This window comes from Diospyros lotus, chromosome 3 (assembly GCF_014633365.1).
Source record: "Diospyros lotus cultivar Yz01 chromosome 3, ASM1463336v1, whole genome shotgun sequence".
Lineage (NCBI taxonomy): Eukaryota > Viridiplantae > Streptophyta > Magnoliopsida > Ericales > Ebenaceae > Diospyros > Diospyros lotus.
Window position 1 is genome coordinate 27658136 of NC_068340.1, and position 27008 is coordinate 27685143.

A 27008-nucleotide genomic window follows, 5' to 3' on the forward strand; every position below is an offset into this window, starting at 1 on the left:
CTTTTCAATGTTTTGTTAAACTTATTTGACAATTTTTAGAAAAACCCTCACGTGATCTTTTATCTCTCTCTTTCAAGATAAATTTATCTGACCTCCCCCATCAGATAAATTTATTTGACATTTTGCAAATAAGCCTCAATTACCTGTATGCCCTATGTAAGATAGTTAATGCCATTTAATACATTTTAAAAATTTAAATTTATTAACAGAATTTATTCATTTAAGTCTTATAATTAATATTATTTTATATATTTTTAAATTGTTATATGTTTTGACAATTTTTAAAATTTAAATGACATTATTCCTTTTATCAATTTTTAAAATTTAAATTTCTCTCTCTATATATATTTTATTAACTAATACAATTTCTTTCATCAATTTTTAAATTATTTTATTCAATTTTATATTTTATTATCTATTATGAAAATATGTTTTGGCCATAATTATCTAGGTGGAATTATTGTAATTCCAACAATAACTATTTCTATTTTTCAACTCTTTTTAAATTTATTTTTAAACATGAATTTAGAGAATAAAACATTATTTTTAATTTTTTTGACAATTCATATTAATCATAAAATACTATTTTAATAATAAATTTCTTCTTGATATTAACAAACAATTTTGAGTAAATTTGGTAATAGAGATACTTTGGTAAAAAAAAAAAAACTCTTATCTTGGTATTTATCATATGGATTAACAAACACATAAAAAGAAAAAGTATAATTTTTAGTAAATTCTAAAAAATTTAACAAACAGTTTGATAGAAATCTTAGAATGCTTTCCAATCTTATCTTGATCATTCCATATTTTAATTTAGAAAATATTTCAAAATTATCTTGATATTTCTAATTTTACTTATTTTAACAAACACCCTCTGATAAAATAGATAGATCATTATTAATAATGAGATTGTAGTGCATATCTCTTAAAATATAACTGACCATATTATCAACTTGATTTTAAAAAAATAAAATAATTCTCAATTAATGATAGCCCATAAAAAATATTTCCAACGTAGACTATTAAAAGAATCTTAATTCTAGTAAATTTGAAAAAGTTTTATGCTTATTTATAAATAAATAAATATTTATTTTATAATATATGTCTAATACTAATTTTAATATGATATTTAATTTTTTAATGTCTGATTTAAGTATCAAAGTAATTATAACTGTCTTATATTATTTATTTATTTATTTATAGAGTTTGATAATATTTTTAATCAATAAATTTATTAATATGTTCAAAATGTATAAATATTTATAATCGCATGCATCGCGATACTGCGTACCTTCATCTACCTTCCCAATGAACCTGAAACAATTTTTGACTTGATAGACTGTCTGATTGACAGTATGGAATATGAGAAGATATCAAGCTTCGATCATTTGAATTGCAAATTTCATCGACAATTTGCTTAAAAAATTCAGCTATAATTTGTCCAAACGCATAAATTTACATGCCTACGTGTCGCTGCTATATTTTACATATTGTTACTGAAAAATGAACAAAATAAATAAATGAGATGGTATTTTATCTTTCGTCATAAAAAATTAAAATATAACAAATATTAAAATATTAAAAAAAACACCTGTCAATGAATCTTACTGGCAATTAACCAACAACAATACACCCTTCATAAAAAAAATTAAAATAAAACACAAAGAGAGATAAACTAAATTAATTTATTTTACTCGATAAATGTACAGAAGAGCCTATCAAAAGATGTTAAAAAGATTAAATTGCCCTCGTCCAAATTACAAATTTACAAAATCTGTCACTACTCGCTGCTATCTTCTCTTTTCCCTCCCATAGCTATCGATGCAACTGTCGCTGTCATCTTCTCAATACAAGAGCAATTTAGTCTTTTTAACACCATTCGATAAGTCCCTCTATATATTTGTCGAACAAAATAGTACTGCTTCATAGCTCCACTTGGATGATCTAGACCTTTATTTGTCAAGTTATCATTGAATTAAATAAAAATAATTGTCATCTATGTTATTCAATTAAATAAATTAAATTCATGAATATACTAAAAGAAAATGCTTTTTTATTCTTAAAAATTTCATAGTTCAATAAAATTACACCATGAGTAAAGTGAGATCAAAATTAAATTTCAAACTCTAATATGATTTAGTTAATCTCTATTTTAGAATCATTAAAAAGACAATTCATATCTCAAAACCTTTGAGATACAAAAATATTAAGATTGATTTTTGGGGATAATTATAAAATTAGTATTATTTAAATAGATACGGACTTATCGACCCAAATCGAGCCTCTAGCCCAATCTAGCTCTATCTTGGTCCACAGACCAATCAAACTCCTTCTTGGGCCGATCTCGGCCTGTGCCCCAGTCTTGGCCCTTGGCTCGATCCTAGCCCTGCGCCAGCTTACAACAGTATCATTGTAGCCGCAAATTAGATATTCTTGTACTCACTCAAGATCTCATTCTCATTAATGGTAGATTTCATTATCATTAATAGCGGATCCTATCCACATTAATGAGGGTTTCGTTGGCACCATGCCATCGTTAAAGAACTTCATCAGAGTCGGATATTCAGTCTCATCACCCTGCAAACACACGACGCATACATGCATGATGACCTTTCATCCTTCTATATAAACCAGTTTTCATCAAAGTCAATATATGTTATTCTCTAATCTATTGATATTCTACTATTTTACTCTCTTACTTACTTGAAGATCGAAGTGCTTATAGGTGTCAACCGTCCCTCAAAATCCATTTCTTGCTGTCAGAAGCTCACGTTTGATCGCCTTTCTTCTGGACAAGGAGCAACAAATACAAACCAATTGAACAAAAGTAATTTAAAAGTCAAATTATTTAATGCAATAATTAAAACATAAAACAGGTTCTCGGTTTAAGATAAAATTTTAAGAACAAATTAGTTCAACTTGAGTCATTAAATTCTAGAATTTAGTTTAAACTTAAATCAATATCAATAAGATTAATTTTTTTGAACGAGACCCGAACCAAATCATATACCATGGCCAAAAGAAATTGTAATTGATACGTCCGAACCTAAAGGACAAAAGGAAAATTTGACAACACTCAGTCAATCGGGGAGCTGATATATTTATTAGATTAATCCCTTAAAAATGTAGATGTGAATAGATTTATATTTCCTTCCATATATCTTCGGATTTTTTGTTTGATTTTTTTAGGATATCCCATAACAATTGAATAAATATCAAACTTTTAATTTTATTTTTTGAATTTTTTAAAATTGGGTGTTTAGCTAAAGAATCTTAGTACATTTTTAAAAATTTAAAAAAACTCATTTGATCTTTTAAAATCCAAAACAATACAAGTTGTTGTAATTAATAGACAATGCAAAAATTTACTATTTTCATTTTAAATTCAACAATTATGGCTTTACAGAGACTGTTAATAAATACAATATAATTTCCTATAGTTTGTCCATTTTCATCATATATTATTTCATTTATTAGAATAGAATCCCACAGTCTGGGGAACTATATATTCTTTTATAATAATAATAATAATAATAATAATTGGTGTATATTTAGTATATATATATTCATTTCTTTATTAGAATAGGATCTTATTATATAAATACATATAACCCTATATTTATGCACATTCATAAAGGGAGAAAATAAAATATACATTATTTGAGGTTATTAAAAATATTTATTAGTCAATTTTTATTGAGATATATTAGAAAAATTAAAATCTTGAATCATGACTCAGAATGAGTTATCGAATAAAAAACTTAAGCAGGCCAAGCTCCAACTCTATTAAACCAAATCGTATTTATTCGTGCTCCTTATAACTCACACATCTTTCTTTTTGTTAGAATTCTTTATAATTATTGGTATAACTTTATTATTTTTATTTCATTCTAAAAAAATCAAAAATCTGTCAAATAAAAGTCATCAATTTGTGAACTATTAGAGTTCATTTTCATCAATGTGCATATTTGCATAGAATACGACTTTACATGTCTAGATGCGTAGATAACGACTTGTGATAGTTAAGAGTCATATCGATAATTGGTGCTTAGATTAGTCAATTATTGTGGTTAGTTTATTATATTAGTTTTAAATCTTTTTACTAGATTAAGGCTTGTTCGCGAGATCTGCAGTAATCCTAAATTGTGTACTGTTTTGTTTAATTAGGTTTGTTAAAAATCTGGATTGCTTCGTTGAATTTTACGGGCTTTTTTTTTTTTATTTCCCGGAAAGGTAGGGTTCGGGGAAGTGTGGATTCATTTTAGGGGATTGATCGAATTCCGTTCGGCCAAATGGAGCCTGTGGTGGTTAGATCGGGACGGCGAGGGAGGAAAAGAAAGCAGGATGTACAAAACGGTTTGGATGATCGGCAAGCGAAGAAGCAGGTGGTTGAGACAAGGTCGAAGGCATATGTCGGAAGGTATGCGAAGAAAGAGTTTAAGGGCAGTGGGGTTTTTCTTGGGAAGATTGTATCTTATGATACCGGTTTATACAGAGTTGAATACGAAGATGGGGACTGTGAGGATTTGGACAGCGCCGAATTGAGACAGTTTCTTATTGAGGATGCTGATTTAGACGATGGCTTGATCTTAAGGAGGAAGAACTTAGATGAATTAATAGCAAATAGAAATTGGAAGGCCAAGGTTGTGGTAGAGAAGAATATACAGGCGCCTGTGGATGCTGTAGACAAGATCGAGGCACCTACACTGAGTGAATTAAGTAATGAATGTGCTAATGAAGGTGATGCTGTTCAAGTTGACGATGATGCTGATTCATCAAGTGATTCATGCGAGCATGCACAATATCAGGATTTCAGCCCAGAGGCTGACACCCTAGTTGTTCCCCCACCACATTTGCCTCCTTCTTCTGGAAATATTGGGGTACAAGAGGAGTTTGTTTCACACCTTTTCTCTGTGTATGGCTTCTTGCGGTCATTCAGCATACGGCTGTTTTTGAGCCCCTTTGAACTTGATGATTTCGTGGGATCACTAAATTGTCCTGCTTCAAACACGTTATTGGATGCTATTCATGTTGCTCTTATGCGTGTAATGAAGCGTCATCTTGAAATGCTCTCTTCCAACGGTTCAGAGTTGGCATCCAAATGTCTGAGGTATTTGTTGCTCTTTTGATTTCTTTCACAAAATTATGACATTTAATTATTTAGTTCTAGTTTCCTTTCTTGTTGAAAAATCTGTTTTGGTGCCTGACAAATATCATTTTCTCTTCTTGAGACATTGAATGACTGGTCAAAGATTTTGCTCATTTAATCATCCTCATGGAAAAAGAGACTTTTCAAGGGAATGATAGTTTATCGGTTGCCATGCAGGCTAAGCATGTTTTGGGTATGCATAGCCTAAACTGGATGGCATGATCTATGTGCCTAGTTTGTATCCATTTTATTAGCATAGTTTGCAGTGTGATAAAGGCTTGGGATTGTTGTTATTGTTTTTTGCAATATGAGAAGCATTTATTCAAACAGTAACTGATCAGAATTTAGGACTAACACTATACTCTTGCCTGTAGGTTTAATGATTGGAGCTTGCTTGATACATTAACTTGGCCAGTTTACTTGGTCCAATATTTAATGATAATGGGATACACTAATGGACCCGATTGGAAAGGATTTTATGTTGATGCATTAGAGAAGGATTATTACACCTTATCTGCAGGTAGGAAGTTGTTAATTTTGCAGATGTTGTGTGATGATGTTTTAGAATCTGATGAGCTAAGAGCAGAAATAGACATGCGTCAAGAAGCAGAAGTTGGGACAGATTCAGATGCTGTTGCAACTGTTGCTGCCGAAAATGGGCCAAGAAGGGTTCATCCTAGATACTCGAAGACTTCTGCTTGCAAGAATGAAGAAGCTATGGGGATCATAGCAGATCACGGGGCAAAGTGCTCCTGTAGCTCAACTTCTTTGGATGTAAAAGGCAGAGAAGTGAATGCTGATGATATTGTTGATGACGGTAATGGTGATGAATGCCGACTTTGTGGTATAGGTGGGACTTTGCTTTGCTGTGATGGGTGTCCGTCAGCTTATCACCATAGATGTATAGGTGTGAGCAAAATGTCTATACCAGGAGGGGCATGGTATTGCCCAGAGTGTACAATCAATAAGGTTAAGCCACCAATTACAAGGGGTACATATCTAAGAGGAGCAGAGGTTTTTGGAATTGATTCATATGGACAAGTGTTTCTGGGAACTTGTGACCATTTACTCGTGTATGTACTTGATACCTTAGTCCACGCACTCCTTTGTTTCCTTCAATTTTTTGGATATCATGATCTGTGATGTTCTATCTGGATCGCTTTTTATACTTGATACCTTGGTTAGTGCATGCTGTGCTGACGTTATATGTCACGTTATTGTTCCCCCATCGTGCTAAATCCTTTTTACGATGTGTTTTAACAATTGATTGCAGGCTTAAATTTTCAATCAGATCAGAACCACATCTCAAATACTACAGCCAGCGTGATATTCCAAAGGTCCTGCAAGCACTGTATTCATCTATGCAGCATCTGGCATTGTACTCTGAGATTTGCAAACGAATTTTACAGTATTGGGATATCCAAAAAGATCTTTTGCGTATTCTTGAAACAGTTGAAATGCAAAAACAATCAGCAAACCTGGACACTACTGTTTCATGTCTGGAAAACTCTAGTAAAGAGCCTGGGTCTAACAAGAATTTACTGGGTATAATGACTCAAACTGAAAATCCCAGCGAACAAAGGAGCAGTGACACTCTGACAAAACAGGTTTCTTGTTTCAAGAATACAGAGCTCTTAGAGCAGGTTAAAGTTGATTGGACTGTGTCTTCAAGCTCGGTTATCCAGCAGGCTGATTCTGCAGACTTGACTCAACAAAGCTTGTCTGTAAAATCAAGCTTGACAGAATTTGCTATGTCTACTTCAGGAAATAGCAGTGTGAGTTATGGAGGACATTCGCGTGGGATGTGCGGGGGAAATACATGCTCTCAAAGCCGAGAAAGTAATGTGGTAGTTACTGGAGGAGGTTACAGGAATTCATCCGATGAATACTTATATATGGGATCAAATTTCAAGCCTCAGGCATATATAAATGCCTATACACATGGAGACTTTGCTGCTTCTGCAGCTACAGGCCTGGCTGTTCTCTCATCTGAAGAAAACCAGGTTTCTGAGTCTCATGCTTCAGACAATCGGAGGAAAGTGTCTGCTAACTATTCCCTGCAAATAAAAGCCTTCTCATCAGTAGCTGCACGTTTTTTTTGGCCGAATTTTGAAAAGAAACTTGTGGAAGTTCCGAGAGAAAGGTGTGGTTGGTGCCTTTCCTGCGAGGCTTCTGTTTCAAGCAAGAGAGGATGCTTGTTGAATGCAGCTGCCTCAAATGCCACAAAAGGGGCCATGAAGATTCTCGCTTGCCTTCGTCCTGTAAAGACCAGGGAGGGAAACCTTTCTGCCATTGCATCATACATTATGTTAATGGAGGAGAGTTTACATGGTCTGACTGGTGGTCCCTTCTGGAATCCTACATATAGAAAGCTATGGCGTGAACGAGTAGAACAGGCTACAACTTGTGGTGCAATAAAGCCTCTCTTGCTTGATGTAACTACTCTGTTTCTTTGCATTCCAGTGTGCACACAATAACATCATCTCTCCTGTTACATGTGATGTTTAATTGTATCATCTGTACTTTTTTTTTTGGTTTGATCATGAAAATTCTTTTTAGGTGGTCTTCCCATGATTATGACAAGTGAGATTTTTTTTTTTTTTTTTGGGGGGGGGGGGGGGGGGGAGGGGGGGGGGGGGGGGGGAATGGGAGATCTTTTGGATCTACCCTTTGGGTTCAGCCTCTGGAGCACAATCACAAGGATTTGGGTCGAGGTTAGACACTATATTAGTTTCAGGATTAGGGAGGGGATATAGGCTTACTTTTCTGTGTGATAGACAGTGTAGTGAAGTGTGAAGCGAGAGCTTCACAATCGAAAAGGAGAACAACAAGAGATGAAAAAAAATACCTCGAGAATTGTTATTGAAATGAATGAATAATATGACAGCCAATACATTGTGAGAGCTAACTGATCCTTATACATACAAGAGGTTAATGAAGCTATCTAACCGCCAAACTAATCATTACAACAATTATAACATATATAATCAGCTGCAACTAAGAGCACAATTGCAGCCTGCTACTGACAGCTTATATCATTCACATTCCCCCTCAAATCAAGCTCTGTAGGTGATGAGGAAATAAATTTTGCAGTAATTGTAGGCGGTAGATTTTCTGTCATAGTAGCAGAAGGATCAGTGTTATTGTTAGACATAGGTGACCTCTTGAGCCCCGCTTGGTACATGAAAGCACAAATTTGTCCCTGGATAATCCTTTTGTAAAAATGTTAGCCATTTGATGAAGTGTAGGCACATTTCGAATATCAACTTCTCCATTTTTAACTTTTTCTCTCACAAAATGCACATCAATCTCAGTGTGCTTTGTTCTAGAATGAAAAATAGGGTTCTCAGCCATACTTTTAGCTGCTAGATTATCACACCAAAGAATTGGAGTTTGAGTACAAGGATAGCCTAACTCTAATAACAGTGATTTTAGCCACAAAATCTTGATCACACCTTGGGAAATTGCCCTATATTCTGCTTCGCCTATTGCCCTGGCAACTACTGACTGTTTTCTGGAACCCCAAATCAACAAATTGCAACCAAAGAATACACACAGCCCATTGGTTGATTTCCTGGTCACCTTACACCCTGCATGATCAACATCGGTGTATACAGTTAAAGATAGATTCTTAGGTGGAGTGAATACAGGACCAAGATTAACAGTCCCTTTAAGATACCACAACAATCTTTTACAAGCCAACCAATGTTGTTGCTTAGGAGAGGATAGTAATTGGCTTAACTTGTTAACTACAAAGGCTATATCTGGCCGGGTGTAAGTTAGGTATTGAAGAGAACCAACAATAGTTCTGTAGAAAGATGGATCTGAAAACATCTCATCCTCATCTGTCAAGGACATGCCCGAAGTCATAGGTGTGCCACATGATTTACTATCTTGCATCGATGCCTTTTTCAATAAATCTAGTGTGTATTTAGACTATGTAAGATATATACCAGTGAAATTTCGATATGCTTCAAACCCTAGGAAATAATTAACCAATCCTAGAGTTTTGACAGCAAAATGTGTGTCCAAATCATGTATGCACCCTTGAAGAGCCAAAGAATCGGAACCAGTTACAAGAATGTCATCCACATATACCAAAACAAATAGCACATACTTAGAGGTTCTCTTAATGAAAAGGGAAGCATCAGAAATTGCCTTCTTGAAATCCCAATCTTGTAAGGCAGACTTCAACTTTGTGTACCAAGCTCTAGGAGCTGGTTTAAGTCCATAAAGAGACTTTTTCAATCTACATACATGTGTGGGAAATTCCGGATTAACAAATCCTTCCGGTTGAGTCATAAAAACTGTTTCATTTAGATCACCATTTAAGAAGGCATTATTTACATCAACTTGTTGAATATCCCAACCAAAAGAGATAGCTAAGGAGAATAAAACCCTGATGGTAGGAGCCTTTATGACATGACTAAATGTCTCAGCATAATCAAAAACAACAACAACAACATATCCAGCCGTTATCCCACTATGTGGGGTTGGCTACATGAATTTTAGACTTCTATGTGGGTTACATCCCAACAGATAGTTTGTCTAGAATTCATATTTGGATCCGACTAGGTTTTACGCTGGCTGTTGGCTACCTAACGCAACCCTCCTCCTTTATCCGGGCTTGGGATCGGCAGTGGATAATATCCCTTAGCAGAGTAATGATGAAATGAAGTTTGAACACCATCTTCACATGGAGAAGTTTCATGAGATGGTGGTGGGTGGTGAATGAAGATAATTAATATAGTTGTGTTCTATCACTTAGTTGATATGGTGAAACCAACAAGTACAATATGGAAACACAACACTGTCTCAGCATAATCAATTCCAGAATTTTGAAGAAAACCCTTAGTTACTAGCCGAGCCTTATGCTTAAGAATAGATCTACTAGGATTGTATTTAACCCGAAATATCCACTTGCAGTCAATCAAATTCATTTCAAATGAAAATGGTTGAACCAAATCCCATGTTTTATTTATTTGAAGCGCTGAATACTCATCATTCATAGCACTAACCCATTTAGGGTCTAAGAAAGCCTCTTGAATAGAATTGGGTTCAGAAGAACATACTAAGGCATGAAGTGAAGAAACAACTAGATGTTTTAACTTAGATTTGGTAATCATAGGATGAATTGAAGGGGCAGGAATAGTTTTTGATCTAGATGATCTTGGAAAAGGAGACAACTAATTAGTACAGTTAGGTAATGAGCAATTTGCAGTTGTATGTAGAGGAGAGTCAGTAGGTGAAGAATCATTAGGAGTTGAGATAGAGGATTGTGCTACTCGAGAGTTGGAAGAACTGTGAGGAAAGGACTAAATAGAATGAAGAACGGAAGTAGACTGACCAGTGGAACTTAACTGAGGGGAGCTAATTGATGAGTTAGAAAACAAGTGAGGAAAAGGAAATTCATCAACATTAAATTGAACATGTCTGGACACATATACTCTTCCCGGAGGATGCAAGCACTGATATCCAGTTTGAACATGGCTATAACCAAGAAACACACATTTGGTAGAATGAAATTGAAACTTTTTCTTGTTATAGGGTCGAAGAAAAGGAAAATAAGCACATCCAAAGGGTTGCAATTGTATGTAATTAGGTTGTTTGTTAAAAAGAGCTCGAATGAAGACTAAAACTTTAGAGTTGATGCTGGTAAGAGATTTATGGTGTAGATAGCAGTTTTAAATGCTTTTACTCAAAACTTTAAGGGCATGTGAGCATGGGCTAACAAGGTAAGACCCATTTTAGCTGTATGTTTGTGTTTTCGTTCTGCTACACCATTCTGTTGATGTGTACGAGGGCAAGTGAATTTAGGTTGAATACCACAAAAGGTAAGATAGGGTAAAAAGGCCCTTAAATTCACCACCACTGTCAGTTTGAAGAGCTTTAAGTTTGGATTTGTATTGCAGTTTAGCAAAGGTATGAAAGGTTTTGAAAACTGCTAAGGCATCAGATTTTTGTTTTAATGGATATAACCATGTATATCTATTGCAAGCATCCACAAAGACTATGTAATACTTATACCCCTTAGTAGAAAGAATTGGAGTAGGACCTCATATATCTGAACAGACCAACTCTAAGGGAGCCTTTGTAGTAATTTGACAATCGCAAAGGGAAGTTGATGCATTTTACCTATTTTACAAGAATCACAAAATGATAGATTCAAACTTGAACAAGGAACACCAATTCTATTCAATGTCAACTGAAGTACATGAGACGAAGGATGCCCTAGCTTGGCATGCCACCGTTGACAAATTTTATGAATATTTGAAGATACATGGAAGGAAGACAAACGGGACAAATTTTGTCCTTTACATTTATTTGAAGAAACAACATTTGTAGAACTAGTACTAACAGCTGGTGTTCTTGACTTAACTCTAGAATAAGCATGATCAAATTTTAGAGTGAGCTGATAAAGACGGTCTTTAAGAATCCCTCAAAGTAGCACTAGTCCTGATCCGTTGTTGGGTCATTCTCTTTTTCTGCTGCAAATAATCATCTACTGAAGCCACATTGGATCCTTCCCCCACTGCAAGTAGAATAGGTGGCTTGTACCCAAACAAGGCCTCAAATGGGGTCATTTTAATTGAGGAGTGGTGGGTAGTATTGTACCACCATTGGGCCAGGGATAACTATCTGTGCCACTCCTTGGGTTGTAAGTGGCAAATGCACCTTAGCTAGGTTTCAAGGCTCTAGTTCACCCTCTCGGTTTGTCCATCCATTTGAAGGTGATGAGCTCCGGACATGCTCAATTTTGTTCCCAATGACCTCATCAACTCCTGCCACATCAAGCTGGTGAAAATTCTATCTTTGTTTGAAACTATGGACTTAGGAGTCCCATGTAACTTAACCACCCGATCCAAGAAAGGCCTAACTACCTCCTGAGCTATGTAGGGATGAGTCAACCCTATGAAATGGGCAACTTGGTCAGTCCGTCCACTACTACCAAAATGCTGCCCTTACCCTCTGACCTGGGCAATCCTTCCACAAAGTCTAGAGACACACTCGGCCAAGTTTGTTTTGGGATAGGCAAGGGCTGTAGTAGCCCAGGGTAGGCCACCATTTCTAATTTACATCTCTTACACATGTCACATGCCTGCACAAATCCCTTAACCTCTAATTTCTTCCTCGGCCAATGGAAAATCCGCTTAACTCTCAGGTAAGTAATTTGTTCCCCTGAATGCCCCCCCTCCCTCCCCAAGGGAGACTCATGCAAGGCTTGTAATATTGTCTTTTTGAGGTCTGCATTATCTCCAATCACTATTCTCCCCTGGTACCTCAACATTCCTCCACTCTAAGTATACTCATTTGCCTCGTTGGCCCCAATAGTCAATCCTTCCAATAAGGTTCTAAGCTTCTCATCCCCTCATAGCCGTCAATAACCTCTTAGTACCACTGGGGCACCACCATTGTCATAGCTGCAGAACTCCCTTCTTCATGGCACCTTGAAAGTGCGTATGTTGCTACATTTTCCTTTCTTTTCTGTATTGTATTATGCAATCGAATCCAATTTGTTTGACCATCTGCTAACCTAGGATCTTAGACTACTAAACCAAAGAACCACTCAAGATACAAGTTGCACAACCTCACACGATAAGAACAGGAACCGAAAATACAATACCCAAGATTTAGAACAAAACAATAAGCAAAACACACAAGACACCAGATTTTATCTTGGTTCAGTCTTCTAATGAAGACCTACGTCTAGACTGCCCAAGATGCTATTTCCACTATCTTGAACGAAGAACACAAGGATTACATGCACTACAACTCTCCCACAACCTTATACCCAGGACTGTATAGAGTTTTCCAACCCAAGATTACAAAGATAACCTCTCTTTTCTCTTAAGTTACCCTTGCGCATACTCCTCACTCTTCCGTATCACAAGACAGAATAATCTCCTATTGCTCCTCACCCGACCTCTATTTATAAAGTATAGAGGCGGTAAAAATAAGAGACTTATCCGGTAGTTACAACCAACTAACTGGCCTATATCACTAACCAACCCTCCTAGAATAATACAAGCGATATACAAATGCAACCCACTGATATTACAACAAAAAACCCTCTCGAGACTATCTTAAGACTTAAGCTAATCTAATACAAGTGATTACAACAAATTCTCCACCCACTTGATTTGATTTGCTTCCTTAGGATATTTTTTTGCTACCTGCGCCTTCATACACTACCATGATTCATTTTCAGTCTTGACTTGGAACCATTTGCAATATCTTCAAGCAATGCTTTAGCTTTGAAACAGGTACAACCTTTGTAAAAATATCTGCTGCATTTTCTTCACCTGAAACTTTGGTTAGAATAACAGTCTTCTTTTCAATAACTTCCCTAATGAAGTGATGTCTTATATCTATGTGCTTAGTCCTTTCATGGTGTGCTTGATTTTTCGATAAGTGAATTGCACTTTGACTATCACACATCAAAGTAGCTTTCACATCATATCCTAGGAGTTCACTCACTAGACCCTTTAACCACATAGCCTCTTTAATTGCCTCTAAAATTGCTATGTATTCAGCCTCGGTAGTAGACAATGCTACCACATGTTGGAGACTAGATTTCCAACTAATTGTAGAGTTTCACAACCTAAACACATACCCGGTTGTAGATCTTCTCTTATCTCAATCGGCAACATAGTCGGCATCCGAATAGCCTAGGATACTAGCTTACTCTCCTATTTTATCTCCACCATAGGACAAGACATAGTCACAGGACCCTCTAAGGTACCTCATCATCCACTTCACAACCATCCAGTGGGTTTTCCCTGGTTTAGACATAAACCGACTCACAACGCTCATTGCATGAGCAAGATCGGGCAGAGTGCAGACCATGCTATACATCAAGCTTCCCACTGCACTCGAGTATGGAACATTTTCCATTTCTTTCTTCTTCAACTCATCCTTAGGGGATTGATCCGAGGATAGTTTAAAATGAGATGCAAATGGCACACTTACTGCCTTTGCGTTTGACATACCAAATCTGGACAACATTTTGGCTAAATAGGCCTTTTGAGATAGGTTTAACCTCCTATGATTCTTATCCCTAGAGATTTCCATCCCTAGAATTTATCTAGCTTCACCTAATTCCTTCATCTCAAATTCAGCTTTCAATCTTTGCTTGAGAAGCTGGATTTCTTGTGTGGATTGACTTGCAATAAGCATGTCATCCACATAAAGCAACATGTATATGGAAATACTAGGGGAAATGTGTCTATAATAGATACAACAATCATAGGAGCTTCTAGAGTACCCTTGGCTTAACATGACCAAATCAAACTTTCGGTACCACTGTCTTGGGGATTGTTTTAAGCCCATGAATGGACTTTCTAAGAAGGCATACCTTCTCCACCTTTTCCTTAATTTTAAAGCCCTTTGGTTGTTCCATTAATATCCTTTCCTCTAGGTCCCCATGAAGGAATGCGGTTGGGACATCCATTTGCTCAAGTTTTAAATCTAATTGAGCAGTAATGGATAACAGGATTCTTATAGAGGTGTGTCTTACAACCGGGGAGAACACCTCATTAAAATCAATACCCGACACTTGGGTAAAGCCTCTAGCAACCAATCTTGCCTTATACCTAGGCTTAGAATTCTCTCTTGTTCCCTCAATTTTTTACAGCTATTTGTAGCCTACCACTCGATGCCCTTTTGGTATTTCGACCAATTCCCAAGTCTGATTTTTGTTGAGAGATGCAATCTTTGACCTCATGGCTATTTGCTACTTATGTGGTCAAGGTTTGGTTTATGGCCTGTCTATCTTTCATAAGGGGTTTGGAGGTTTATGGCTTTAGAGGGTGTTCTGTTAAGAACATGGGCTGTTGTTGCAATAGCCTCCCCCAAAAAGGACTTGGGTAATTGAGCATGGAAAAACATGCATCTTACCCTTTCCAAGAGGGTTTTATTCATCCTCTCAGCCACTCTATTTTGCTTGGGATTTCCAGAGCTGTAAAGTGCCTAATGATCCCACTATCCTTACACATTTGATTAAACTCTTTGTTACAAAACTCCAAACCATTATCTGTTCTTATAATCTTGACTGATCTGCCCTTTTAATTTTCTACCATACTTTTCCATGTCTTAAATGTTTCAAAAGTGTTATCTTTAGATTTTAAGACATATACACATAGCATTCTTAAATAATCATCTATTATAGATAGAAAATACCGAGAACCCCCGTGAGTTTCTGATTGAGCTGGGCCCCATAAGTCTGAATGTATATAATCTAGGGGTGCTTTTGATGAGTGAATTGTTGTTGTATTAAATTTAACCTTAGTTGACTTCCCCAAGATGGACGATTCGCACTTGCTCAATTCTAGGGACTGTCCTAAATCCAAAATACCCTGTTTTGCAAGTTCCTTGAGCCCTTGCTCACTGATGTGTTACATTCTTAAATGCAACAAGCTTGCCTTGGATTTAGGGGAAATGCTAACACCTGCAACTTCACCACATAATGTGGTGGCTTGCAGGATATAAATTCCATTCTTTAAAACAGCCTTTATACATATTAGAGAGCCTTTTGAAATCTGGACAGCTCCCCACCCTTACCCTTAAACTTAAGGCCATTCCTATCCAGCTCACAAAGAGAAATCAGATTTCTCTTTAATTCAAGGATATATCTAACTGATGTGAGGGTTCTAAGAGAGCCATCGTGAAGCTTTAACCTAACATCTCCTACCCCTTGGACTTTACATTCATGGTCATTGCTAAGCTAGACTTTTCCACCATTGATTTCCTTAAAGTTTTGTAACCAGTGTTTCTTTGGGGTCATGTGAAAGGAGCAGCGAGAGTCTAGGACCCATTCTAGGCTATCTGTACTTTTACTAACAATTAAGGCCTTGGAACTATCATAACCTAAGTTATAATAGTTTGCCCCTCCTCCTGAATTTTCCTTCTTGGCTAGATCTTTCTTTCTCTCTGGACACAGCCGTTTAATGTGACCTTTTTGCTGGCAGTAGTAACATTTTATTTGGCCTTTTCCAGTCTTAGACCTAGACCTTGATTTACCCCTATTCTTTTGGTCTTTTTTAGAGCTTCTTGATCTAATTGTTAAGGCATCCCTAGGAGATGATTTATCATTCATCTTAAACCTTAGTTCTTTAGAATTTAATGCACCTATGACGTCTTCTAATGTAAGCTTATCTCTGCCATGTTGAAGGATGTCTACGAAATTTTCATAGGACTTAGGTAGTGAATATAGAAGAACTAGGGCTTTGCCCTCATCTTCACAATTTAGTAAATTCATCTAAATGTTCATGCAGTTTTTGGGGTTCTTGCATTCTAAAATTAAAGAACCTGTCCTTTAAGAAGAGGTGGCTTGATAGGGTTTTCTTCAAATAGAGGTCCTCTAGTTTCTTCCAAATTTCTGTAGCAGATTTTAACTTTGAAACTTCATGAAGAACCTTGTCCCCAATGCTCAAGATTAGCATACTGAATGCTTTCTTGTTTATCTCCTTCTCCTCGGCTGTTGGAGCTCTTGGTTCTTTCCCGGGTTCACCACTTCCTAGTGTGTCATCTTGTTCTAATGCCCCCTCCAATCCAAGATTGCATAGGAGGGCTTCCATCTTGATTCTCCAAAGACCAAAATCATTGTTCCCATCGAACTTCTCCACATCATAACGGGTTGCCGGTTGTGGCGCCATTTCTCCTAACAATCAATGGCCCTTCTTTCTTGAAAATCTTGGTTTCTTGGCCGGACAAGACTCCTAGCTTTGATACCAAATTGTTAACCTAGGATCTTAGACTAGCAAACCAAAGAATCACTCAAGATACAAGTCTCAAAACCTCACACGATAAGAACAGGAACCAAAAACACAATACCCAAGATTTAGAACAACACAGTGAGCAAAACACACACAAGACACCAGATTTTATCTTGATTTAGTCTTCTAATGAAGACCTACGTCCAGATTGTTCGATGCGCTATTTCCACTATCTTGAACGAAGAACATGAGGATTACATGCACTACAACTCTCCCACAACCTTATACCCAGAACTGTATAGAGTTTTCCAAACCCCAAGATTATAAAGATATCCTCTCGTTTCTCTCAAGTTACCCTTCCGCATACTCCTCACTCTTCCGTATCACAAGACAGAATAATCTCCTAATGCTCCTCACCCGACCTCTATTTATAAAGTATAGAGTTGGTAAAAATAAAAGACTTATCTAGTAGTTACAACCAACTAATCGGTCTATATCACTAACCAACCCTTCTAGAAACGAACCTTCTAGAATAATACAAGCGATATACAAATGCAACCCACTGATATTACAACAGAAAACCCTCCCGAGACTATCTTAAGCTAATCTATACAAGTGATTACAACACCATCCCTTTCCTTTGCAATTGCTTTTGAAGTTTCTATTGTAATAGAAACTTCAAACTTTTATGGTTCGTTTTGATTATAAATTTACCCCCCTCAAAGTAGTGCTTCCACCTATCAATAATGATCAACACCGTTAGGAATTCCTTTTCATATATACTGAGCCCTAAGTGTTTAGGACCCAATACCTGACTTAAGAATGCTAAAGGCCTTCCTTCTTGCACCAAAACTGCCCCTACCCTTGTTCCACTTGCATCTGTTTCCAGAATAAAGGACTTATTGAAATCAGGAAGCCCTAGCTTTGGCACCCTACTCATGGCCCCTTTCAAATTCTTGAATGTCTCTTCTGCTTCTGGCCCCCAGTTGAAACTTCCTTTCTTCAACAATTCGGTTAAAGGCTTGCTAATTATCCCATAGTTCTTTACAAACTGGTAGTAGTACCCCGTTAGCCCTAAAAATCCCCTTAAAGCCCTCATCGAAGTCGGCCTTGGCCAGTGCACCATGGCCTTCACTTTTCTGGGGTCGGTACTCACCCCTCCTTTTGATATAAGGTGTCCCATATATTCCACTTGCCCTTGACCAAATGCACACTTAGATTTCTTAATAAAAAGCTGGTGAGATTTGAGGATGTCAAGGGTAGTTCTAAGGTGGGTTAAATGTTGTTTAAAAGTGGAGTTGTAAATGAGTATGTCATCAAAGAATACTAGTATAAACTTTCGAAGATAGGGTTCAAAAATTCTGTTCATGAGGGATTGAAAAGTGGCCGAGGCATTGGTGAGCCCAAATGGCATCACCAAGAATTCAAAATGCCCATGGTGAGTTCTAAAAGCTATTTTGTGGATATCCTCAGGTTTCATTCTAATTTGGTGGTTACCCTAGCATAGGTCAAGCTTAGAAAAGAATTGGGCATGGTGAAGTTCATCCAAAATATCTTCCACCAAGGGTATAGGAAATTTATCTTTGATGGTCATGGCATTTAGTTGGCAGTAATTCACACAAAATCGCCATGTTCCATCCTTCTTTTTGACCAATAGGATAGGAGAGGCAAAAGGGCTTTAGCTAGGTCTAATAATGGATTGTTGGAGCATTTCCTTAACCATTTTCTCAATCTCATTCTTTTGAATTGGAGGGTAACGGTAAGTTGTAATGTTAATAGGCTCAGTGTTTGATATTAGGTTAATAGAGTGGTCAAACATTTTGGTAGGAGGGAGTGATTGGGGTGCAATGAAAAGATCCTCATATTCTACCAGTAGTTTATTAAGGAGACCTAAGTGATGTTCTTGATCTGGCATCCCCTGGGGTGTGCTAACTGTTAGGTAGATTTGCCTATGCAGTACTTGATCTCCTTGTACCTCCTCGGTTGCCACAATTGAGAAAAGGTGTGCTGGTTGATTCCATTTTCCCTTAATCACCCTCTGTGATCTCTTCCCCGATATCATCCTGCAAGTTTCAGTCTCTTTTCCCCCTGATAATGTTATCTTTCTTCCCTCATTCTCAAAAGATACTTCCATCCAGTTAAAATCAAAGCTAATGGGGCTTACCCCCTTCATCCAATCCACTCCTAGAACCACATCACAACCCCCCAACTGTAATAGTCTCAAATCTGTTTCAAAATTTTCCCCTTGCATCTCCCAGCAAAAGCCATTGTAGGCTGATTTGCTCAACACCCTTTGGCCATTGGCTACTGTCACACTCAAGGGTGGAGTCCTTGTGAGTTGACACTTTAGCCTTTTGTCGTGTTTTTATCAAGAAAGCTGTGGATACTCCTACTATCTATTAGAATCATGAGGTTGCTGCCCTTAACTTGCCCCTCCACCTTAATGATCTTGTTGTTGGCTATTCCCTTCAAGGCGTGAATGGAAATCTCTCCATTGTTCTTTGCCCCAATATCCCCAAAGTCCTCTTCCTCTGCCTCTTCTTGTTCATCCTCTTCATTACCTTCTAGCAACAAGATTTGCCTCTTGCATTGATGTCCGGGATGGTACTTATCCCCACTGTTATAGAATAATCGCACAGCTCCCTCTTAAGACACTCGCACTTACAATACACCTACCAACAAAATCTCTCAAACCCTTTCAGCAACAAGAATTAATGGAACACAGAAAATAAAGAACATGAAAACCGAAACAAGAACAACACCAATTTAACCTGGTTCAGTCTTCTAAAGAAGACCTACATCCGGACTGCCTTAGGCACATTATCTCCACTATCTTGAACGAACAAATCAAGGATTACATGCACTATAACTCTTCAACAGTCTTATACCCAGAATTGTTAAGAGTTTCCTTACCCAAGAATACAAAGATATACCCTCTTTGATTTCAAGTAAAACCTTGCGTGTACTCCTCTCACCCAACCTTTATTTATACATCATAGAGGCGGTAAACAAAAGCTAACTAAACCGGTAGTTACAACCAACTAATCGGACTTAAAATGCTAACTAACCCTTCTAGAATAACACGAGTGATATATACAAATGCTAACAGCAAAAAACATCCTCCTGAGATAACCAAAAGCTAATCTAATACAAGTGATTACAACACCCACATAGAAAGCAAAGGCCAGTTAACCTCCTTTGCTCCTTGAGTTACTCCCCGAAGGGAACTGAGCTTAACCCGATCACATTTTTCACTCCATTGCCCTCCTTGCCGGATCTTAGTTATAGCCCTTTCCTCCCATGTTAGATGTTCTTGCAACCCCCCCCTTGGCTATTGCCTCTGTTTCTTTATTAAGGCCTCCACTAGCATCTCTTGTAAGGGGGACTCTCAGATGCCTGTTCTACCGTTTGGGGCTTCATCATTTTGACCATTGGTTGTAGCTCTTCACTCAGACCATTCATGAAGCTTGACACAAAGTAAGCTTTTGAGAGGTGAGGATTATGGCCGATCATATTAGACCTGAGTTCCTCAAACCTACGTAGATAGGCTCCTACACTCCCTGTTTGCCTTAGTTTATTAAATTGCTCAATGGTGTCCACCATACTCCTCTCCCCAAAGTGCTCATAGTGTTTTTCAAAGAACTCTTCCCATGCGTACTCTCCTCTCACCCTTAAACACCCTTGAAACCAGACATCCACTACCTCATTGAAATACGCGGTGGCCAAGCTCGCCCTCTGCATCCTAGGTATGTTGTACCACTCAAACAGCCTCTTGCATTTCCTCAATCACCATCGAGGATTGACTCCCTCAAATATCGAAATCTCCATTTGGAGCATAGGAATCCCTGGATGATGAGAGTGGTGCAGTTCTTCTCTGTCCCTACCCATCATCCTTGCCAACTCCTCCTCCACGTCTACCTCAATCTTAGAGGCCCTACTTCCCCTGTTCATTTTATTCCCTTGGAGGATTGGCTCATTCCTTTCTCTAGGAGGGAAGTTGGGGGAGACCCTTACCGAGTTTTGGCGAATGAATATCACCATGAACTGCTGCATTTGAGCTCCCAACTCTTCCCGCACTCATGTGATCGACCCTTTCAATCTCTGCTCCAATCCCTCCATAGAACTTTCCAATTTACGATCAATGGCCATGATCGCCTCATGGTTCCGAGTAGCCCTAAACTCCAATTGGTCTACTCAATTCTGGAAGTCGTTCATTGTCGAGCTGATTTCCTGCAGCGACTCCAGATTCTTCATGCTGGTTCCTTCCACCATTGCACCTCTCCACAAAGCACCGGCCGAGAATCGTTACTTTGATACCAAGATTGTCATGGCGTGAGCCTGATAATGCCTTCCCTTCTAATCCAATAAGAATTAGAAGGATCAAACGCCAAAACAGAGAGCAGAAATAGAGAGAAAGAGAGAAGAATGAGGAAGAACAAAGAGAAGAATGAGGGAGAACAGAGAGAAGAGAGATGTTGCAGAAATTCTGATATTCTTGTTAGTCCAATCCATCCCAAGGATTGGAGAATATACACAAGGCGTTTGGGAGGAGAGATTCTCCTTCCAGGGTGGGCCCTACACCCTAACAAACTTGATATTCTCCCAACTTCCTTGCACATGGCAGTAACTATCTCTACATTAGGAACTACAGCAGTAAAAGTAAATAAACTAACTTCTACATTAGGAATTACAGCAGTAAAAGTAACAAATTTAAATGAGCTATGGTAAGGGTCCTTCTCGTGAGACACATCAACACATAAGAATCCTATCCTGAAATTTATAATATTCAAATAAGAATATTCTGTCTTGTCTGCATTTTTATACAAGCACCAGGAAAATATTTGAATGGTTTCCTTCTGATGAGTTGAACTTTGAACTTTACTTACCAAAAAAAGTTGAAATTTAAAGTTTAAACAAACAGACTTAATAAGCAGAAATCTTATTTAAGAGTTTGTGTTGTTGTCCTTGCTCGTACTACCATCTTGTTTATGGTTGCAGCTTGAGGAAAACATCCATGCTGTTGCTCTTTCTGGAGACTGGGTTAAGCTGGTGGATGACTGGTCAGTTGGATCTCCTGCAAGCCAGAATGGTACATTTGCTGCTGCATCAACTCAGAAACGTGGACCAAGTGGGAGGCGAGGTAGAAAACCAGCTGCTATATCTGAAGTCGCATCTGATGATTTCCTTGACAACTTGGGTGACTTCAACTGGTGGCGAGGAGGAATCTTGTCAAAGCTCATATTGCACAGGGGCATTCTTCCACGCTCAGTGGTTAAGAAAGCGGCTCACCAAGGTAACTCTGACCCTATCTCGCTGCAATGAGGTTGACTGCCATACGAGTTGTTGGGTTGTTGGATATAGTCTATATATTTCTTCTTTGTCCTTTTCTGGAACATTAAATTCCTTACAGATAGCACTATGCTTACTTTTTAGGTGGTTGTAGAAAGATTCCAGGCATTTATTATGCTGAAGGTTCTGAGATTCCTAAAAGAAGCAGACAATGTTTTTGGAGAGGTGCTGTGGAAATGAGTAAGAATGTATCACAGCTTGCACTGCAGGTGTGTGATTATTGTCCATATCCACTTTCTCTCTCTATGTTCATTGCCCAATGCTGTGGCTGTTTATGGTGACGTTTGTGATGTTTGTATACACATAGCCTTTGACAATACAGTTGGCCTTTCTTCCAGGTAAGGTACCTAGACCTTCACATAAGATGGAGTGATCTCGTTCGTCCTGAACAGAACCTTCAAGAGGGAAAAGGTCCAGAAACAGAAGCTTCTGCTTTTAGAAATGCTTCTGTTTGTGACAAGAAAATTGCTGCAGACAATATTATATATGGAGTTGCTTTTGGAAATCAGAAACATCTCCCGTCCCGTGTCATGAAGAACATGATAGAAATAGAGCAAACTCAAGATGGAAAGGAAAAATACTGGTTTTCTGAATTACGCATTCCTTTATATTTGATCAAAGAGTATGAAGAAAATGTAGACAAAGTGCATCTGCCATTGGCCGACAAGCCTGTGAATGCACTCTCCAAGTTACAAAGACAACAGCTGAAAGCTTCCCGTAAAGATATTTTCTCCTACCTTTCATGTAAGAGAGACAATTTAGTCAAGTGCTATTGTGCTTCATGTGAGCTGGATGTTTTACTTGGGTAATGTTGCTAATATATTGAATTTCCCTCCTCTACCTTTCCTTCTTCCTCTTGCAGTTAGTTAACATGTTCTCTATTGTGGTTTCAGGAAAGCAGTCAAGTGCAGTTTATGTGAAGGTATAGCTTTCAGAGAACTATCTCACATCCATTCATCAAGATATTTATGTCATTAAGTTTGTAGATTAGTATAAATGTGCTAGTTTCACATTCAAATATTGATTCTAAGCCTTTTAAATTATTTGTAATACCTACCTTCCTGCTCCAGTATAATCCTCATTTATCCCTTAAGCAAAAATCCTACAGTCCTATTCTTATCTATCTAAAGAAAGAAGTTCTAACAATTTCCTGGATGGAATGCTACCATCATTCTCCATTTTGTTGACTCTTGTCTCTTCCGCCTAGGTTACTCTATGACACACACAGAGCTTCCTTCAAATTGTAGGTCTTCCCATTTGTAAACCAGAAGTCCCATAGTAATCACATCTTAGAAAATTAAAGGAGGCATGGAAAAGAAAAGAAAGATCCATTTGCTAGTCTCTTCCTTTAAGCTATATGTTTTTAGAGATTGACCCAATGCTTTCATAATATTACAACAATTATGTATTAAAAGAAGTAAAAAGGTATACTATCAGTATCTATGAAGGATGAACACTCTAAGATGAGTTACTGGATCCACATTTGGGACATGGATACTAATTAGACACATCAAAATACCTCTTGCCACACCATGTAGTGTATCCAAGGGTGATGACTTGATTGAATTTGAGTCTATTTGAAAGTCTGAGACTAGAAATGCTTGTTATTGACTTTATTTATTATTAATTGATGACGTATTGCCTATTAACTCTAAATGTTTCTTACGTTTGTGGTGCAACGGCATGTAATTGATATTACTTTTTTAATATTTTTTATGCTTTTGCATATTATATTTATGGGCCAATCTGTTACAAAAACATTTTTTTTTGCCATATTCCTGCAAACCTGTGCCCTTGTTTCCCAAATAGCTGTTCAATGTTATTCATTGTGTTTGAACTATACTTTTTGTTGTGCTTCTTTGACAAGTACTGCAGTTTTTGATCATTGTTGGCAATGCAAGAAATAGGAGCTTGAGTGTGTGTATCTAAAATATACTTAATCATAATGGTGAAAATAACGAAAAGTGCAGGATGTTGTGCCTACAAATACATAATATAAATTTGATTCTAGCTGTTTGTTTGAATTCTATTTAAAGGTATCCTTAGTACATGAGGCTCTCTGCTTTGCCAGAGTCAGGGGAGGTTGATTCTCTATGCAACCTTACTCTTGCTTTTCAAGGAGGCTGTATCCTCAACTAGAACTTGTTTCCAATCACAAAGGACCAACCTTATTGTTGTTACCAAGGATTGCCCTCTGTTTAAATTCTATTCACTATATCTTAATGGTGAAAAATAGAAAAAAGGGTGGGATGTTTTGCCTACAAATACATAATATAAATGGGATGTGAATATACTGAATTTCTGAGAAACACAGAAAGCTGTGTTCTGGGTCTGCCATTTAAACAAGATCACTGGATTTGGATAGAGGTGTTACTCATGTTATGACTGAACATCCTAGAATGGAGTGAGGTTAACATTTGTGAAGTGTAAGTACAATTTTTATGTTGATTTTGATTTTTTTACTATAACTTTCCATGCTAACATAAAGATAAGAACTCCTGCATAATGAACAGTTGTGCAATCTATAAGGATGCCTGGTATGACCTATTTCACGTTAGAGGTTATTGCCATAACATGATGGCATGTTGATGGTGCATTGGAAGAACGTGTGCAAACTTGGAGAGACACCTTTCTGTTATACTTTTAGATTATATATCTATGGCTGAAGTTGGTCAATAGCAGTCAGCTAATCATTTTATTTTGTCAGGTTTTATTCATGAACATTGCACTATCAAATCAATGAGTCACAGGAATGGCATTGTTGGGTCCTTGATCACCTGCAAAAAATGTTCCTTACCCAAAACTCTCCCTCAGAGAGAAACCATTAATGGTTCACCAACAAGTCCTTTGCTCTTGCAAGGGGTAGCATTTCAGAATGCTCTTACAATCAACAAAGGCACGAAACTGAAGAGCTTTAATCAGCCACAAAAATTTGTCAAACATGTAGAGAGTTCTTCGGAGATGAAATCAGCGACGCACAGTTCTGCTTTGGTGCCAAAAGACAGACGAAAATTATGTTCTTGGGGTTTGATATGGAAAAAGAAGAATACTGACGATAATGGCATTGATTTCCGATTGAATAACATTCTCTTGAAGGGCAATTCAGGCGGGAGTTGGGCAAGACCAGTTTGTGTCCTGTGCCAAAGGCCTTACAATTCTGATCTCATGTATATTCACTGTAACACATGCGAAAGTAAGCAAGCTTTACCTGATAAATGTTCCCCCTTCCCCCTCTTCCTCCCTCCTGGTAAGTTTCTGTTTATTAATTCCATTTTGTTTTTTTGTCATTTACAGAATGGTATCACGCTGAAGCTCTAGAACTTGAGGAGTCAAAAATTTTTAATTTGGTGGGATTCAAGTGCTGCAAATGTCGTAGGATAAGATCACCTGTATGCCCTTATTTGGATCCAGAAAGTAAGAAAACATTAGAGGCCAAGAAGCCGCGTGCTAGAATTCTGAAGGCAGGAAATTCAGAAGTGGAGCCTGATAATGGCACCATCTATGAGCAACCTAAAGATTTAGAATCTAGCCCTCCAATGTTGCCAGCAAACGAGGAAGTTGCGGAGGATGACCCTCTTCTTTTTTCTCTTTCAATGGTTGAGGAATTCGCGGAACAAAATTCAGAGACTGATTTTGAATGGAATACTGTGGCTGCGACTCCTTGTACTGCACCTCAGAAACTACCAGTTAGAAGGCATATGAAGAATGAAATGAATGTAGATGAAATCTCAACAAGTAATCTGCCCCAGGTTGAGTTATCCACACCTATTGAACGAAACAATCTCCTGAACCCTGCTGAGGAATCATTATCTCCTCACATGGACTGGGATGTTTCTAAAAATGAGTCTGATGATGGTGTGCTTGACTATGACGGTCTAAACTATGAGGATATGGAGTTTGAACCGCAGACCTACTTCTCTTTTACCGAGCTCTTGGCATCTGATGATGGCCGCCAGGTGGATGAAGTTAATACATTCCGGGAGGGATTTCAGGACCAGTTTGGAGCGGGTATTAACAATCAGCAAGAACCTTCAATTTCTGTAGAATATGGCAGTGATATAGTTCCTTGTCGCATCTGTTCCCGTACAGAACCCAGTGCTGATCTTTCCTGCCAGATTTGTGGGATATGCATACACAGCCATTGTTCCCCTTGGGTTGAGCCATCATCATCTATGGAGGGAAACTGGAGGTGTGGAACCTGCCGAGAGTGGCAATAGTTAAATCTCATTATGGTCGTTTGAGTTTACAAAATGGACCATGGTTAAGCGAAGTTTGCTGATTGAGATTGGGCTTTATCGCAAGATAGGGGATTGGCAGAAGCACTTTTCTACATTGGTAGAACTAAATTGTTAATATCATCCATTGCAAATTTTGGGAGCTTTGAGTGTTTCTGCAGATGGAGATACACAGTAGGTTATCCGGTGGAGGTAGTTGGTTGCTGCATTTATCCAGAAATGCTTGCTTGCGAAATCTCTCATCTGATTGATTAAAATCCGGTTTTTGATGATTGAATTCTTTGGGGGTTGGTTATTTTTTAGGCTCCACAACATCTTTGGCCGATTTTGCCAATTTCTTCGTTTGATTAGAGAACTGGGGGAATATAGGATCATCGTGGAACTGAAATAGTTACCCCATGTAGGAAGGATAAGCAGGTGTTTTTTTTTATTATGCTTATCTGATTGTTTTCGCTTGTGTGAAGTAGAAACCCCACACCATCAGCCAGGATTTCGATCTTACTTAACTCTTTTACCCATGTAATAGCAATTGTTGAACTCTTTATTCAACTCTTGTGT

At 37.7% G+C, this 27008-nt stretch overlaps 1 protein-coding gene across 1 annotated transcript; it reads left to right on the top strand.

The window, feature by feature from the left end:
* Window positions 1-4080: 4080 nt before the first annotated feature.
* On the top strand, window positions 4081-26727 carry LOC127796684 (DDT domain-containing protein PTM-like). The gene is made up of 9 exons (XM_052328964.1): window positions 4081-5113; window positions 5527-6225; window positions 6426-7587; window positions 21865-22159; window positions 22300-22424; window positions 22554-23020; window positions 23109-23137; window positions 24923-25408; window positions 25510-26727. Exons 1-9 carry the CDS (start codon window positions 4296-4298, stop codon window positions 26430-26432), a joined length of 5004 nt encoding a protein of 1667 aa, XP_052184924.1. The 5' UTR covers window positions 4081-4295; the 3' UTR covers window positions 26433-26727.
* The last annotated feature ends 281 nt before the right edge of the window (window positions 26728-27008 follow it).

Coding starts and splice junctions, on each gene's coding strand:
- LOC127796684 (XM_052328964.1), top strand. CDS start 4,296: ATGGAGCCTGTGGTGGTTAGATCGGGACGGCGAGGGAGGAAAAGAAAG. Junction 6,226..6,425: donor ACTTGTGACCATTTACTCGT/GTATGTACTTGA, acceptor AATTGATTGCAG/GCTTAAATTTTCAATCAGAT. Junction 23,138..24,922: donor CAAGTGCAGTTTATGTGAAG/GTATAGCTTTCA, acceptor TTATTTTGTCAG/GTTTTATTCATGAACATTGC.